General features: G+C 40.3%; 1 protein-coding gene and 1 pseudogene across 2 annotated transcripts in view; both read right to left on the bottom strand.

The window, feature by feature from the left end:
- Window positions 1–12,990: 12,990 nt before the first annotated feature.
- On the bottom strand, window positions 12,991–17,321 carry LOC120617375 (60S ribosomal protein L26-like; annotated as a pseudogene).
- A 126-nt stretch (window positions 17,322–17,447) lies between these two features.
- Window positions 17,448–18,674, bottom strand: part of WDR59 (WD repeat domain 59) — a 66,131-nt gene continuing 64,904 nt past the window's right edge. For both annotated transcript variants that reach the window (XM_039881072.1, XM_039881073.1), the window contains one exon: window positions 17,448–18,255. In XM_039881072.1, the coding sequence (XP_039737006.1) occupies window positions 18,020–18,255 (236 nt within the window). In that variant the 3' untranslated portion in view covers window positions 17,448–18,019. The remainder of the gene's footprint in view (window positions 18,256–18,674) is intronic.

Below are 18,674 nucleotides of genomic sequence, written 5' to 3'. Positions count from 1 at the left end.
ATTGGTCTCTGTGTGTCAGTTTTTCTGCCAACACCATGCTGTTTTGATTATTGTCATTTTGTAGTATAATTTGAAGTCAGACCGTGTGATATTTCTGGCCTTGTTCTTTTTTCTCAGGATTGCTTTGGCTATTTGGGGTCTTTTGTGATTCCATAAAAATCTAATGACTTCTTGTTCTACTTCTTTTAAAAATGCCATTGGGATTTTGATGGGGATTGCATTAAATCTGTATATTGCTTTGGGTAATACTGCCATTTTAACTATGTTGATTCTTCCAAACCATGAACATAAAATATCTTTCCATTCCTTTGTGTCTTCTTCAATTTCTTTTAATACTATCTTGTAGTTTTCAGTGTATAGGTCTTTTACATACTTTGTTACATTTATTCCTAGGTATTTTTTCTTTTTGTTGCAATTGCTTTCTTCATTTCTTTTTCTCAAGTTTCATTGTTAGTATATAGGAACATAATGGGCTTTTGTACATTGATTTTGGATCCTGTAACTTTACTGTATTTGTTTATTGTTTCTAATAGTTTTTTAGTCAAGTCTTTAGAGTTTTCTATATAGAGAATAATGCCATCTGCAAAAAGTGACTATGATGTCTACAATAATGCTTTTACAAATAAATAAAAAATAGAGTTTTACTTTTAGTTTTGATTTTATTAGCTCAGTTTTTGTCCAGCTTGGCATGTAGTAGCCAGAGCTAACCAGCCATGGGAACCTCTGAGAGTTTGAGATGCATAAATATCTCTTGAAAAGGTTAGAATGGATGCTATTACTCTCCATGCTATGAGCTGAGAAAGGCATGGCTGGCTCACTCCTTTGGGATATTTCTAACTACACTCCCAAGATCACACACAATGATCCTAATGAAAAAGCCTTTTTTAAAAAAACCCCATCAGCATCCATAAGGAAAAAATAACCTATTTCAATAAAAAAGATAGTCACCTTTTTATAGTCACCCTTATGAAAATAGTAATGCCCCAAGATAGTATGCCACCCTATAGATTCTAGCTTGAATTCTTCTTTTAAAGAATTATATAGAAATTTTAAAGCTACTGTACATATAGAATTAGGCAAGTATATAAACTTTAACATTTAGTAGTTTCCAGAATAGATTATTTCAAATGGAAGAGAAACTGCAAATGTTTCTATAAGACAAAGACAAATCAACAGTAGAATTGGGTTAACTGAGAGACCGTAGTGATCTCCATCTTTAGATTGGAAATATGTTACTTAATAGTAAAGGAAATAATACAGGTTCCTTTAAATAATACCTTTACTGAAAACCCCAAGGCCCATTTCAACAAGTCAGAAGATGTTAATATTTGATGTAACTGAATGAACAATGACTACAAAGATCTTTTTGTGTTTAAGGTAATCAACTTGTTGCACGACAGTATTTGTTTAATGAGTTTTATTTTTCAGTGATCTCTCACGTGTAGATATGATGAAATGGAAGATTAGAAGGTAAGAAGTTAAAGAATAGACAGGGCATCCACCTAAGGCAACTAAGATGTACACCCAACATCACATATTGCCTACTTCTGACCTAGTAATATGGTGGGAAGGTAGCCCTGAGTTATAGTTCTGGCTTTTCAACTGAAAACTTACCACGAAAGACACTTGCTTAATTTCTCATTGCTAGTTCTTTACCTAAAAAAAATAAGAATGAGGAATTTGACAAAGACACTGTTCACATTCTATTTGGAGTTCTAAGTTCAATATGTCAACAAACAACTCTGGAATAGGGGCTCACGAGGTGGATACAGAAGGGAAACGAAGAGTGAAGAATTCAGTGAGCTCTTCCTGGCAGCAGGAAGACTGGCTACAACCCACGCCGGGGGTAAGAGAAGAGATCCCAAATTCCATCTACCAAAATCAGAAAGTAAAGGTTAGTAGGGATGACATGTGAAAGATGACTGGAATGCAGCTGCCCTAGGTTGAGAAATTTATAATTAACTTAAACTCAAAGATGTAGAGTTGAGAGCCAGACACTGAGAAAGGCCTGAGCTTGTCCACCTGTGGTTTGGTGGACCCAAGTTCCCACGTTCTGGCTGCCCTTCTTGGCTGGTTGCCCTGAATCACTCTCAGGTGTGGAAACAAGCTTGAGATTCTCACTCAGCTCCCCTTAAGTGGATGTGAGTTTGTAATCCTAGAAAGGCATAAATAATAACCAAATAGATAATGAGGAAATAAAGTTTTGTCAATCCTGTGTCAATCCTGATGTGAAAAGTCGTATAATCATTGCAATTCTTTTTATAGGCTTTATTCAGTTCTCAGTGGTTTGAAACACTTCAGACAATCTGATATACTCGAGAATTTAACATATTAATTTTCATTTTAATCCTTAGGAAACTTTGGTTAAGTGTACAGACAATATTTAAAATGCTGAAGAGTTCAATTTTCTAAATGTATAAGTTTATTAACATATAGAAATATTTTAAGATTTTTCTTACTAACTGTATATTTTGATTTATTGTATTTATAAGAGTTATCTAAATCCCTAGCAAGATTTTATTTTTAGATTTGTAAGGCTCTCTCTTAGGTGCTTGCAAAATTTGGACTTAAGAGCTTAACTTTCCTACATAAATATACAGGAGAGTAAGTTCTTTATAGAAGAATGCTGGCTAATGAATACAGAAGGAATGACAGACTTGGAATAACATTCTGCAAACCCTAACAAAGTAATGATTCTGGGCAATAACCATCACCTACCAAAATCATCAGATGAAAACCTGGGAGGTTATATTAACAATGGATGCATCCGGCTGACAAAACCTGAACCCATGGATCACTCTTCACATCACAAAGAGAGAAATAACCAGACACTATGTGTCTCCTGATGGAAGTACATGACTATATTGAATGTATTCTTGCCCAAAACCAAATCTGAATGTGATCAAGTCTCTAGATCACAGTTGCCAAATTTAGCAAATAAAAATTCAAGGTGACCAAACATTGCATGGAGAATTCTTACATTAAAATAAATTCTTCATTGTTCAGTTGAAATTCAAAGTTAACTGGGAATCCTGTGTTTTACTTGGAACACCTACTCTAGATCTAACTACCATTTCATAGGAAATACATAGAAATGCAATCAGCAAAATCTAGAATGGAGAAACTCTACAGGACAAATGTCCTTCAATATATAAACTACAAAGAAACGACAGTTTATTTGCTAATTGGAAGGAAAAAAACAATTTGTTCTTTGACAGATAAATTGCAAGAATGAAAAAGGGAGGAATCCTATAGATTCTTTAGATGAAAAGAGATTCAAGAGGCAAAGCAATAAATTTAATGTGTGGACTTTGGATCCCCATTCTTCGGTGTCTGCGAGGGACTGGTTCCAGGATACCAAAATCTACAGGTGCTCAAATCCCTTATTAAAATAACACAGCACATCCATTCGTATACCTTAAATCGTCACTAGATTACTTAAAATAACTAATACAACGTGAATGCTATGTAAGCAGTTATACTGCATTGTTTAGGAATTACAAAGAAAATGTCTATACATGTTCGGTATAGACACAAACAGCACAGGCCTAACTGCATAGTATATATCAGCAACAACATAACACTTTTTTCTAAATATTTTTGACCTGAGATTGGTTGAATCTGCAGATGCAGAACCCACAGGTCTAGAGGCCCAACAGCACTAATTGAATATTTTTAAATTATTGTTAAAAGTAGTAAGAATCATGGTTGTGCTTCAAAAAGAGTTTTTAACTTCTAAAGATACGTACTGAAGTGTTATGGATGAAATGATATGTCTGACATTTGCTTCAAAATAATCCCCTGGCAAGTGGGAGGGGAAAGGTGATAGGAATAAAGATAAAATGAAATTAGCAGGTGTTGACACTGCCGAAGCTGAGTGAGAAGTAGGTGGGGGTTCGTTAGACTATCTTATCTTCGTACATATATTTGAAATTTTAAAAGAGTTTTCAAAAGGGGAGCATTTAAGAAAAACTAAGCCTTAAAATGTTTAGCTTAAATAAAATATTAATTAAGACAATCAGGTATAAATTTGCATGCCTTGATAAGAATGTGTGCCACGCATTCTTTGATTTCAGAATGCCTAGAAAATACATCTGAAGTCAGAAGCTTCAAGATGAAATTAGCACTTAGTGGGAGAACTTGAAAATAATAAGAGCACACTACTGGTGCACCATCTCACTGGGTTAAACAACAATTTAGCAGATATTTGCAAATCATTTCCCCCAATATTTAATTTCTGATACCATAACTTACATATGATACCATAATGATGGATACACATTATTATACATTTGTCCATATCCCCAGAACGTACAACATCAAGAGTGAACCCTAAGGTAAACAATCTACTTTGGGTGGTAATGATGTGCCAGTGTTAGTCCATCGATTGTAACAAACGTACCACTCTGGTGGGGGATGCTGATAAGGAGGGGAAAAGGGTCCGTGAGAACTCCCTGTCCTTTCCACTCACTTCGCTGTAAACCTAAAACTAGAAGCCTATTGTTTTAAAAAGTGAGGTTCCCTTTGATCATAACTGCCAATCTTGGCCTCCCTGCTGCTCCAAGGTGACCATGGTTATTGGTTTAACATATGTCCTTCCAGAGTTCTCTGTGTATTTATAGATATGTACATGTGCCATAGAAAATTCACAGCATCATGCTGTGTTTCTGTCTGCTTGTCTCGAGTTCCTTTCTTGCTGTCACCTGTTAAATGACCCTTGACTAAGGGTAAGTGATCATTAAGCTACTGATTGATAACACTTTGCTCTGTGACCCTTTCACACACCATTTGCTAAAAACAAAAAATTACGACGCTGGAGAATAAGAAAAGCTACCGAGGTGCAAGGATTGGGTTGACTAGATAAAAACTTGGTTTGCTGTTTTGAAAGTGGCATTAGTCTGACTAAATTTGTTGCAATTGTGGGTGAGACCAAGGAGAGCAGCTCGTGACGTCCAAGGCCTGGCCGGGCCCCCTCGCGTTGGTCCTGCTGTCCTGGTGAACACAGACAATTTCACAGAACCTCAACGTGAGAGGGCCCTTCTGACACCACACACGGAGCAAACTATTTTTTGGAAGAGCAGAGTCAAGTTTTCTCGGGTGGCATTCTTACTCCATTCTTCCTGTTGCCTTGAGCTTAATGTCTCTGAGCCTCGCTTTTACCAACTGTAAAACGGGCTGTGTCCCTGGCAGGTCCGTATGAAGGTCAATGGTGAACACGGTGAAAGTGCACGAAAAGACATCCACCGACTTCGGCTTAACGTTTTTATTTGATTCTATTCTATTTTCCCCTTAGTTCAGCTTCTGCCTTTCTCATTCGCTTCTAGAATCAATATGGGTAGAATCCTCTGAACTTTTGTTCAATCATTGGATGCATGAATCTAGGGCTAAATTACAAGTAAGCAGATCTTTCGTTTCACAACTAGAGAGACAGGTATAGAGTAGCCTGGATTCACCTTCATTCTCAGCCTCCTTTCAGACGGAAAAAAAAAAAAAAGTCTATCAGATTCACCACCTCTCGATCTCTGCTGCCACCTGGTGTGAATAATTTGTTTTAAAAATGTAAATATTGAGGAAGCTCTATGCTCTAAAAATTACACCTTATGCTCCTTCAGCCAGCTCTATTCCAGGATTTCCAACTCTGTAAAAACCTTTTGTCAGGAAGACAAGAAAGAGTATATATCCTCTATTTGTACTGTGCACATATTTAAGCTCTATTGAGTCAAATGTTTACAGAAGGGAAAAAGTTTGATTCCTTTAAGACACAGACTCCAAGGCCAGCAAGCAAGCACAGTAGTTTCTGGGACATTTGTCTGATGGGAAGGAAAACCCACCTACTTTGGACACCAACATCGATCTTTTTTCCGTCTTCCATTTCTGATCTCCATTAGGAAAAGAATAAACATCAGGACAGTCTTGGGGGTGTTCTCCATCAATGAGTGGCACAAGAAAGTAATGTCTGGCCTGGCCCCAGGCCTTTAAATCAGAGTTACTCCCAGTTTGAACACAAAGGCACTCAAAAGATTAGCAGCACAGACCAGTCTATGCCAGCAACACTTTTTTTTTTTTAAACATCAGATATTTATTCCCTCACAGTTCTGGAGCCTTTATGTCTGAAACCAAGGCGTCGACAGGGCCGTGCTCTCTCCGAGGGAGCTGGCAGAGGATCCTTCCTGGTCTCCCCTAGCTGCTGGTGGTCGCCAGCATCCTCCCTCAGTGTTTCTTGCTTGTAGATGCATCACTCCAATCTCTGCCTCTCCCATCGCCTTCTCCCTTACGTGTCTGTGTCTTTTTGCCCAAATATCCCTCTTCTTATAAGGAAACCAAACATTGGATTTAGGGCCCAGCTTAATGCAGTATGACCTCATCTTAATGATTACAGCTACAAAGACCTTATTTCCAAATAAAGCCACATTCACGGGTTCTGGGCGGACATACATTTTTGGGGGGATACTATTCAATCTCAGACAGATGCTAAGTTCACCTTTTGTCAGACAAGAATGGGAGCCAGAGAGAAAGTTTTCTTTGCCAGCAAAACTCTCAAACTTCTGAAAGCACTCAGGATGAGAGAGCGCTTTCCCGAATGGCAATCCAAAGCCGCGACAGCAAAAGCTGAGCTCAAAGAGAAAAGATAGGTCATTTCGAGCTAATTGTTTGCTCATCCGTCATATGGTATCTTGGCTTAACATAGCAAAATAAAGGTAGTAATTACAGATTGTTTTGAGATTCATGCTACTGTAAGAAATATTTTTATGACAGAAAGAAAAGCAGAAAACTCATGTCTGTGCTTTCCTTACCTTTTTTTGTGTGACTCTAATGCAGCGGTCCCCAACCTTTTTGGCACCAGGGACCGGTGCTCCCATGAGAATCTAAGGCCTGATGATCTGAGGTGGAGCTGAGGCTGTGATGCTCGCGCTGGGGAGCGGCTGCAAATACAGATGAAGCTTCGCTCCCCCGCCGCTCTCTTCCTGCTGTGAGGCCCCCGTTCCTAACAGGGTACAGGCCAGTACTGGTCTGAAATCTGGTTTGGGAGGTAATGACCAGTCTCCCAGGATTAGTTGTAAATTTCCAAAGTGCTGGCAGACATCGCATTTGTTTTCTACTCCTGAAAGCGTTATCTGCTTTTCAACCACAAGTATTACTGGAAAATAATCCAACCACCGTAAGGGAACAGAGTCAAAAGATTAAAATTGGAACGAGAAACGAATATGCTTGCTAAATATCAGCCACCACCTCTAATACTGGCAAACACGGGCTGAACTCTATCCTGCTGAGTCCCACCCTCCTCTCCTCTCCCGCAACTTATCAAAGCACAATGCGGGCTCTGGAGACAGAGAGCCACATCTGATTCCACTCACTCATGGAAAGCTTCGATCACGTTGCTTTCAGTGCTCCAAGCCTCAGCTCACTGGGATTAATGGAAAGACAAAATTCACTCCCGTGACTCACATGCGAGCCTCTGATTTCTTGGCTTGGCAAACAAGGGAACACGCACACACACCAGTGGGTAGCTCTGCTGGAGAAGGGAGAAGTCACGGGTCTTGGTATGTGTGTTAGGGAGTGACAGCACTGATTAAGAATTGAATCTTGTGCCCTAGTGAAGGAAAGCAGAATACGCCACTCCACACTCGACATAAGGATTATTTTGAGCTAAAAGTAATTAAGCAACAGCACTGGAAAAGCCCTCTGCCCTCCCCTTGTTTGCCTAAAAGCAGGGCATAAATTTACAAAGGTGCCCCTTCTCCTCCGCTCTATCCTGAAGTTCAAAGGTTAATCTCTGGAGAGAGCTTTAGACCCTTATCAGTCTAGAGAAGGTACCAGAGGAATCTACATACAACCTTTACTAATAGAACTTTATCTACCATCAGTTTCCTATATATTTGCCGGCCCACAATTTGCTGCCCCTAGAGACCTAAGGTCTCTTTCCTTTGTCTTGTCATATCTCTAAAAATGCAATACTGTTCTTTGTTGAAGATTCTATATATAAGCCTGATTTCTAAGCCTCTACTCATCTCTGGATACTCAATGCACAAGTTAATAAGCTGAGTATTTTTCTGATTATTTTTCTCTTTGTCCATTTAACTTACAGGGCCCCTGCTGGAGAACCTAAGTTGGGTAGAGGAATTGACTTTTCCTCCCCTACACCGAGTAGGACAGAATGAGGCCATAAGCCCCTGCGCAACTGGTCAAAACGAGTCCCACTGATCATTAGTCAAGAAAGTTTTCAGTTAGGTCCAGAGCAGGTCTAGCCTGCGTTCACAGTTGTTAATCAGAACCAATTGTGAATCTCAGTATTAAGCTTTGTTTTAATAATTAAACCTTTTAAAAGATAACTATAAATTCACATGCAGCTTAAAGGAATAGTACAGACCCCTGTGTTTCCTCCTTTGGTAACATCTTTACAACTTTATTAAGCTGTAATTGCCGTTAAAATGTTGCACATATTTAATGTATACATGTCAATGAGTTCGGACATAAGCATACACTATAATACCATCACCAGAATCAAAGATATAAACATATCCATACCTCCAAAAATTTCCTTGTCACACCCAGGACATTGACTCTGATCTTATTCACATTTCATTTAGCATAACGGCCTCCAGGTACATCTATGTTGTAGCATACTGCAGCATTTCCTTCCTTTTTAAGGCTGAATAATATTCCACTGTATAAATATACCACATCTGGCTTATTCATTCATCCATCAACAGACACTTTGGTGGCTTCCATGTTTTAGCTACTATGAATAATGCTGTGAATATGGGAGTACTGATAGTCCTTTGGGATTCTGCTTTCAATTCTTTTGAGTATATGCCTAGAACTGAAATTGCTGGTAATTCTCTAAAGAATTATATGTTAATTCTGATTTTAATTTTTGAGGAACTTCCATACTATTTTACATTTGGTATGGCAGTTTGCATGGCATTTTACATTTGCGAAACGGCTGTACCATTTTACATTTATAGCATTTTTGAGTGCATCACTCCATAGTTTTCCTAGTGGTGGCTCAGGGTGTTATGATACACATGTAACATCAGTCTACTGGTCTTGTTTCACTGCTTTGAGTGAAGTGTGGAAATCTTCCTTTCATTTAGGTCCCTTTCCCTTCTTCGCTTTGTATTTTCTTTAGTACCAGATGGCGTTATAATTTGTTCCACTCATCAAATATGATTTCTAAAAATCATGAGGATAAATATTTTATGTAACCATATTTCTGCTCTAGCCATTTCTCCTCCTTCCTTCCTGATGTTCCAACATCCCGGCTTTTATCCTTCATATCTATGTGAAGAACGTCCATTAGTCATCCTTTTAAGGTAAGTCTGCTAGTGACAAATTCTTTTAGTTTCCCCTTCATCCCTGAAGGATAATTTTGTCAGATACATAATTCTAGGTTGACAGTTCTTTTCTTTCAACTTATGAAAAATGTTGGCTACTTCTTTCAAGCCTCAATAGTTTAAGATGAGAAATTCATTGTCATTTGGATTAGTGTTCCCATATAATATGTGGTTTCACTCTGGTGTGTTCAGGATTTTTTCTTTGTTTTTTAGTTTCAGAAGTTTAATTATGATGTGTCTTGACATGGCTATCTTTGGATTTATCTTATTTAGATGAATTGATAAGTTTAAAAACTAAAACAAATAAATCGCAACTAGTTCAATTAGCAGGTTTATGATTTTTACTAAATTTGGGGAGTTTCTGGCCAATATTTTTTTGAATACTATTTTCAGCCACTCTCTCTTCAGTTCCCTTCTGGGACTCTGATGGTACAAATGTTTTATTTCTTGTTATTGTCTCTAAGCTCTTTTTTTTTTAGTAGCTTTTTCTGTACTGATTGGATAAATTCTACTCTCAATTTCATTGATTCTATTCTGTCATTTCCACTCTACTCTTGATTTCATCTGGCAAGTTTTTAAAATTTATTCTATTTTCAGTTCTATAATTCCCATTTAGCTATATTTTACTTCTATTTTTTTGCTGAGATTTTCTATATTTTTAATTGGTTTCAAGAGAGTTTGTCATTGGTTGTGGAAGCTTTTTTATGACGACTGCTTCAAAATCCTTGTCAAGTAATTTTAACATCTATTCATCTCAGTGTTGGCATCAGTTGATTGTCTTTTCTCATTCAAGTTGTGATTGTCTTAGTTCTTGGTATAACTTGATTTTCAACTGTATCCTGAACATTTTGACTATTATGTTAGAAGGCTCTGGGTCCTATTTATATCTTATATTTTAGCAGGCAATCACTCTGTTTAGGCTTAACTTTTGTAAGTGGGCCTGGCCTACTTTTGTAGGCTGTGATTTTAAAGACAATTTAATTTTCAGAGCCTTTCTGGTGTTTTCTGGTTGCTTAATTGATCTGGTACCACTGGAGCTCCCACTGGTTCCTGCTGGTGCTGCCCGATGGGGCCAGCTGCTTCCTGAGCCAAGGCCTGGCTGGCTGTGGTAAGATCTCCTTTGTCAGAAACCCCAGCCACCTGGTGTCTCCGTGGGGAAGGGGATTCTCAGGCCCAATGGGCAAAGACACTGTTAGATCACCAGCTGTCTTCCAGTGGGGAAGAGTGTCTCAGACCAGAGGTGATGGAGAGAGTCTGCCCAGCTGCTGAGTGTCAGAGAGTTCCCAGCTGAACCCCCTTGCTGGGGCTGCCCAGTTCTCCTGGTGTTGGTAGGGGTCTCCTTCCACCTGGGCTGCCTTCCACTGCTAGGTTGGGGGCTGAGAAATGCTGGGTGCAGGTTACTTTTTTCTTTTGAGTGGAAGATTATTAAATATCTTCCCTCTACATCATTCCTCCAGCCTGCTATCCATAACCAGCTCATTTTTCTTTTCCAACTTTCAGAGTTCTGTGGTTGTCTCTTGCATTATTTCCAGGGTTAACAACTACACTCTGTAGGGAGTAGCAGGGAAGTCCTGGCACACTACCGTATCCAGTTTTGATATTTCAAATACCAAGTGGAAAGTTATCCTTTTACATTACAATCATTACTGCAAGGATGTCATTATGTATTTTCAAGTGAGAAGCTAATTGTAGTGTAAAGTATTTAACCATATTTTTCTACAAACAAAAAAATTCCTTTTAGTATTTACACATTCATATGAGAGAAATGTAAGGATACGCTGGTTGCTGGGGAGACAAGAGGAAGATAATTTTATTTATTTCCATGTATTGTTTCACTGATGGCAGTGAAAACTTTTGGTTTCGAAGAAATTAACAAAATAATTTTCAAAAATCAGTTCTGCAAACTGGAAACAACCCAAATGCCCTTCAATAGTTCAACAGGTTAATGTTTTAACACGGTGGTCCATCCATACCATGGAATATACTATGTAATGAGAAGGGACAAGCTATTGATACAGGCAACTTGGCTGGATCTCAAGGGAATTACAGTGAATGAAAAAGCCAATCTTAAAAGGTTACTGTATGATTGCCTTGACGGAACATTCTTGAAATGGCACAATCATAGATCTGGAAATTACAGGGACCAGGAGCTTGGGAGCAGGGGACGGTGACTGTGGCTATAACGGAGCAGCATGAGGAATTCTTGCTCTGTATCCTGACGATGATGGTGGCTACACAAATCCACACATAATAAAATTGCAGAGTACTAAACACACACACACTCACCCTGAGTACATGTAAAACTGGTGAATAAAATCAATGGATAGTGCCCAAGTCAGTTTCCTGGTTGTGATATCTACTACGATTATGCAAGATGTTACTACATGGAGAAACTGGGTGAAGAGTATACTGGATCACTCTATTATTTCTTAGAACTGCGAACCTAAAACTTAATTAAAAGTTTACAAGAATAAATTCTGGCACAATAAGATAGCAGGATAGAGAAAGCGCCTGGGCTTTTTAATACAGCTGCTCTCACTCTGGGAAACAGCCCCGAGGCTGACCATACATTCTTCATAAGGAGATGGTTCTCATCCCTTTATGCCTGTGTATCTGTATTTTTCTGATTTGTGAAAATAAAAGAAACCCTAATTAGAAAATCATATGGGGACAGAGTGTAGAGGACAAAGTAGTAATAAAATTTTAAATGTTTCTATAATCAGAAAAAAATAGATATAAAAATCACTTAAAAATATGTGGGTCAACTACAGACTCGTATGTGAGCTGAGACTTTATTTACTTCCCCTCTCTAAGCTTTCCTTCCTCCTGTGCAATGAAGGGCTGAAGGGGCAGAAGCGATGATGAGGATGCATTTCAACACTGCCCCAGGCAGGCCAAGGGAGCAGGAGGGGCCCAAGCAAGCCTGGCTAGACTTTAGTGGCTTGGGAAGTGAGTGGTTAGGAAGCAGGCAGAAAACCAGTGGTGGTGTAGGGCCCAGGAAAAAACCCCCTCAGGGGCTCCTAGACACAAAGACAGCCTCATTTCAGGTGCCTGGTAGCAACTCCCAGCTGCGCCACCTGCAGAAAGCACACTGGAGAGACGGAGGTGAAGCCTGGGAGCCCCAGTGCAAGAGAAAAGTGAGGCCTCCTGGATGTGAGGCCAACTAAGGAGTCTGTCCTTACGACAGATGGGCGGGCAAGGGCCAGCAATTGCTCGGGCACAGCCATGAGCCATTCCTCTCGTAGCCTCAAACCTAGGGTGAGCTCAGTCTTGTCAATTCTACTCCCTAGAGATCTCTTGGCTCTTTCACCCCACTCTTCTTCCCCACTGTCGCCATTTTAATTAGGGCACAGAAATACACTCTCAACCAGCATCCCTTTCCACAGTCTCTCCACCTCTAACCTGCACATGGTCAGATTAAAACCTGACCCGTCACTCTCCCATTGAACACTCTTCAATGGCTCCCCGTCACCTGCAGCAGTTATTTCTCAAGTGAGATCCTCAAACCCTTGGTCTCCCCAATTGGTCTGCGATAGTCGAGCCTTCCCAGAGAAAATGATAAATAATTGTGTGTGTGTGTGTCTATTTTTTTCTTAAATTTGACACATTAACCATAATTTTAATAAATATCTCATTTCTAAATGTTTTTTTTTTCCATTTTAATAGTTTTTAATGAAAGCTGTACATAAGATTACTTTCTTCCCACATCTTCTCCATGGCATCTTCCTTATATTTACTCTTTTCCTTTCCAGGTTGGTGAGATTTGGCTTTACGTCCAAGGGCCTCTTTGCGGTCCTTGTCCAGCTTCGGCCTAGCGATAAGCACCTTGCTGGGGCGAGTGCCCACGCGAACAGTCGTGCCGCCAGCCTTCTCCCGCTGCACTCATTCGGTGCAGGGGACGTATTTCTCCTGCAAACCTGCAGCAACTTCCCAGTTTGCTGCCCTTTTGCAGTGTCCTCGCACAGTCTGAACTTCACCATCCTCTCAGATGGGCATGGACTGAACACTGTATTTCTGTCTCAGCTCTTTGGAAAGAGGGGAAGATGTGATCTTCCTGAGAATGTGGGAAGGTACATCGAAATGTCTTTTACAGACTTTGTTCCACTCAGGAGTCACAAAGGAACTGAACTTCACTTTGGCCACTGGCGCGTCAGTGATGGCCGTAGAAGGGAAGAGCTTTATTACTTCTTAATCATATCCTCAAATATTGCACATGTGCATGTAAAGACTACGTTGGCCATTTTTTCTTGTCTATCAGATGCGTACGTTGTCTATTAAATTTGCCTTTTCATTATTACTAGTGTGGAGCATGGCTCCAATTTACAAAAATGGATCGACAGCTCAAAAGGGTTAATTGAAAATAAAAATAGTGGTAAAAGTAATAACCAACACGTGGAATGCATCCTGGATGTAAACGAGGAACTGGACTTTGGAGAAAACATGGACTACGACTATATACCGGGAAAACTGAATCTTCGGGTGTAACCATGTGGAGTGTGTAACTGAAAAGAAGACTAGGAACAGGAGGTAGGATGAGAAATACCTGAAATCAATATCTGAAATCAGATCTTATTGGACTGGTTATCCACTTGCAGCTCTTGCAACCATTCCCCAGTGCAGAGTTTACAAAATTTCATCAAATCATGGCTAATATCATCGATAACAATACGTGGCCTCTCCGGAAATCAATCTAGTGCTTTTAAGACCAAGTGCAAAATAGTATCAGTACAAAACAGTTTAAATTTATCAACAGAGATGGAGAAGAAACTACGTGACTTTGAGGTTATTAGTTCTTAAGAATGAACTGTGCTGTAAATGACATGACTGACCAGTATTTGAGTCTTTCCCAAACCTGAGGATTTTCTTCACTTATTAGAAAAAGGAGCAGATGACATTCTTCCTGGGCATATCTTTAAAAGCACAGCCAAATGCTGCAGCAGAACAAATGCGGATTGGGAATCCAATTATTGCTCCTTCAGTTTCTGAGAAATGTGCTCATCCGCCAAGTGGACAAAATGCTGAATGAAGTCTTCGGAGGAAAAGCTCTCCACAACTTATCCATATTTGAATCAAAAATATCAAGAATTTTAAAATATCAAAATATCAAGAATATCAAGAAACTGTAGACAGAGACACTGATTAGTGTTCAATAACTACCAAACACCTGCTGTGTCTCGATGACCTATGAGTTTTGGATTTTTCTAGTTAAAGGGCGGGGGAGCGGGGAAGGAGGGAATTAAATGGACCAGATATGGAACCTCCCCTACAGTTTATGTTATACATCATCAAGCCAAATATAAGGAAACCTTGGTGAAAGATACAGCCTTTGATGATGACTGATGGGATTCATGTAAACATTTCTGTTGATTTTTTTTTAAAGTTAAAATCGATGGTCTGTATTTGTGCAAAATAGCCATTATGCAGTTGGCAGATGGTGAAAGACTGAGGAGACCTGACGTACAGGTAAAGCCCAGACACCTCGGCACAGTGCTGGGGACCCATTATGCTGACTCCTGCCCTGCTCCCCAGCCTTAATTCTCAGCCCCAGCCTAAGCCCCACCTGTAAGAAACCACGTACGGTGCCCTCAGGTGCCACACCTGCTTGTCCATCCTTGGCTTAACCCTTCCCTGTGCCTTCCCGCTCTTCCCCACCCGAAGAACACTCACCCTTAAGCTCACCCAAAGCCGCCTCTGTACAGTCTCTGCCCTCAATGGAGTTACTCCTTCCTTCCCTCAGAGGTCACTAGCATTTATGTAAACACTTAAATTCCTGCTAGATTCTGCATTCCAGCAGGGCACAGACCACATTCTCTATATTCACCTTTGTCCAAATGCTCATCTCATGTTAAATACTTGATGAATTAAATCAGACTTTCTTAGATTTAAGGAAAAATATCAAATCAGTACCACTGTGATGAAATAAACCACACCAGTATTACGGAATGCCAAGAGGATAGATTGATTTCCGATTCTGATAAGGACAGTAGATTCTAAGGAGAATGAGGAAACCAAGGTGTGTGTTTTCTCCTCTGGGATCTGTCCTTTGAGTGTGTGTATAAGACCCTACTGCCAGCTCCAACTTTGAGGAAGGTTAAGAATCGGTAAGCCATAAAGTAGAGGCTGTTATTTATAACTATTTTCTGCACAATTTTTCCACTGCTAGAAAAATCAATCTGCTAAGAAACTGTTCTGTCACAGAGAGGCCACTGGTGAGCTCCCCGACCCTTCAGCATCAGTCTTCTGATAAAATGAATGACTCCTGTCTCTCCCTCAAGTTCTCGCTGCTTTAAGCCACTGAAATGGAACCAGCTCTCTCCTAAATCCCGCCAGCCACCCAGGGAATCACTGAAGGAAAAGCATCTTCAGACTGAACGCATTTTTATATTAGATGAAAATTTTCAAATAAAAATGTACAGCAACATTGATTCTATCTCCGTGGCATTACCAAGGACAGCATTATGCCACTTGTGTTTTGGGGGGGACTGAGGACAGGAGACAAAATCGAGCTGGTGGTTCCCCCTCCCACATTCTTTACAGCAGGCCACCTAAGCAACTCTGTTTCTGGTACGCAAATATGGCCCTGTTTTCCTTGCCAGGTCCAAAGGTACTTTGGAACATAGCTCGTATTATTTTAAAAAACAAACAAAGAAAAAAGGTCTGAGGTGATTGTAATAATCTAATCTGAGGGCAGAGAGAATATCGACCATAGCCAGCACTCAGACCAACATGTTTCCAAACAGTGAATATTTTTTTAAATATTAGGCTTTTGCCCTGGAAATTTGGAAATTCAAAAGGAATACATGTATTGAAAGAAGACTTTATGTAATGTTTTAAGCTTTAAAGTTCTTAAAATTCATTATTAAGGTTTCCCCAGTTTTAGAAGGCAAGGTTCCTATAACAATAAACTAAAACAATAAACAATAAACACATGTAATTCTTGATGGGGACAGACAGGGACAGATTTTTGCATTAGCTTGAGCAGTGGTGAACAGAAAAAGATTGTTCTCTGCAAATGGTGTGATTTCGGGAGGAACACAACGGATCCTTCACCTCAGCGTAAATTAGTCAGCCTGTGATCGCCATTACAGCAGCATCAATACAAACGAGTGACAGGCAAAGAGTGAACGAATTTAGATTTCCTTGGCTGCCTCCTTTATCAGCCCCGCAATGTGCTTGCTGCACCCAGTTATTCAGCTCACTCTGTACAGACATTGGTATCTAACCTCAGATCAGAACCCAGGGTTAACCCTCTGTTCTCACTGTACAGGATCTAGGCTTTTCTTATGTCAAGGTGCTTTGCATCCAGTAACACAGGGGACAAAGTATAAACACTGTCCATAAAAATGTTTTAAACTGTTTGAAAAATGATTTGACCTAAGTAAGAAATTAATTTACACTGTGACCCACTATACACGTTGGCAAGTTTGCATGTATACACTAGTGAACAAGTTACATAAAACAATATTTCCCCTATGTATTGTAATTCTGATCATTTTTCTTCTACTCTATTTCACTTTTTTAATGCTCACTAAATTGATTTCACAGTCCATTATTGGGTCCTGACCTACAGTTTAAAACACAGTGATGTACAACACATTTTGAGACATGTAGCTATATTTCCTAAGTTAATCAATCTGGAATTGTAAAATTCTAAGAAACAAATGTAAATTTCAGTAGAAATACCAAAAAAGAAGATTTCTTTTTTCTGGCCCATATGAAACACGAAGCATTGAAATGATTCTGAAGAACTGGTGGATATCTGAGTCATAACCAGTGGGAACGCAGATAAACACAGGGCAAAGGCTGGGCAGGAGCCCAGGGAAGAGTGGAACTCACCGAGCCCAGCCGACCTGCACGGCGGTAACGAGGCTGTTACGTCGACATTGCGATGCCATCTCATTTTCCTTTGGCTGAAAGAAATGATTAAAAGACTCTCGGGCTTGGGAAGAACCTTAGATGTCAGATTCTATGTTCTCCTACCAGATGACAAAAGTAAATCAGCATTTCCTTTGATAATCTGACATCGACTTTGTTCCGACCCAAAAGTTAACTTCACAGTTAGAAGTAGGGTAAAAAAAAAGGTTCACTAAAACGTTCGACTTTCTGTCTCTCTTTTTTAAATAATTATTAGATTTTTATTAGTCGAGGGAGAGCAAATGAAAGAAATAAGGAACAAAAAATACATCTTAATCCTTAAGTACATCATACATTTATAATTTAAGCGTATTTTAAAAGACCAATAGCCATCAGTTCAGAAAATATACCAACTTATGTCATAGGCCAACTTGTCAACTAAATTAATCTCCACTGTCCTTTGGCTCAGGAGACTGTCTTCTACATCTGACCTTGGTCTCTGTGATGGCATCAGAAACGATGCTGTTCAGTAGTTTCAAGTAAACACGGCTCTGGGGGCAGGTGCTTTTTTCCAAGAAAACTTCCCCCCGGCTCTGCAGCTCTGCAGCTCTGCATGCCTGCCACCGTCCTCTTCCAGCGACATCCGTGCCACCAACAGCCAACAGAGGAGAGGGCCAAGGCTCATGACGGCTGGTGCTGCACAGTCCGTGACAGGACTATACTCCACTCTAGTTAGGAATGGGTTCTGCAGCCTCTCGCCTGGCAGAGAGCTTGTCACTGGCACTTACGGGGTCCTCTGGGACTTCCAATGACTTTCACAGTCTGTAAGTTCAGAAAGTGCTTTCCAGCAGGCAGTGGCACCCACACCCAGTGGGACACACCTCCTGGGTCCTAAACCACTCCATCATGTGGCTGGTGTGTCCCCCATGCCCACAGGTCAGGCAGAAGTTGGATGATCCTCGAACGGCGACGTGGCAGATGGCACACTGGAACGTGAAGCCTTTGCAGATGGTGCACTGCGTGCCACGGACCTCGCTCCGGCAGTGGCTGCAGTATACGCCAAACTCTGGAAGCAGGTGGAAACAGCCAAAACAAGAGACATGAGTTTAGTTCTGCAAAAGCAAACCGGGCACTGTGAGCTAGGAAAGGTGTATTCACCTTAGGACTCTGCAGGAGCCTATTATATTAGACCAATGGTTTTCAATTTTCTGTTTTAAGTAGCAGAACCCCTTCTGCAATCTTAGTAAGTGTTATAAGCAGTGGCCTGGCACACAGCAGGCGACTAACAAGCCGTGCTGAAAAAACTGACGGACTCAAACACTCAGGCAAGAGCTGACTGGTCTTACCATCTCTTCCCTGACCAAGTCAGGGCACCACGGTGCCGCGGAGATGCAGTCAAGACCGTTCTACTACGACCGGTCCCTAGCCTCCTGAGGGCTAATCCCACCGACCACTAATCTCGGTCTGCCTCCGTCACCACCATGA

Source organism: Pteropus medius, unplaced genomic scaffold (genome assembly GCF_902729225.1).
Source record: "Pteropus medius unplaced genomic scaffold, Ma_sr-lr_union100, whole genome shotgun sequence".
NCBI classification, from domain to species: domain Eukaryota; kingdom Metazoa; phylum Chordata; class Mammalia; order Chiroptera; family Pteropodidae; genus Pteropus; species Pteropus medius.
This window is presented reverse-complemented; position numbering and strand designations above follow the sequence as displayed.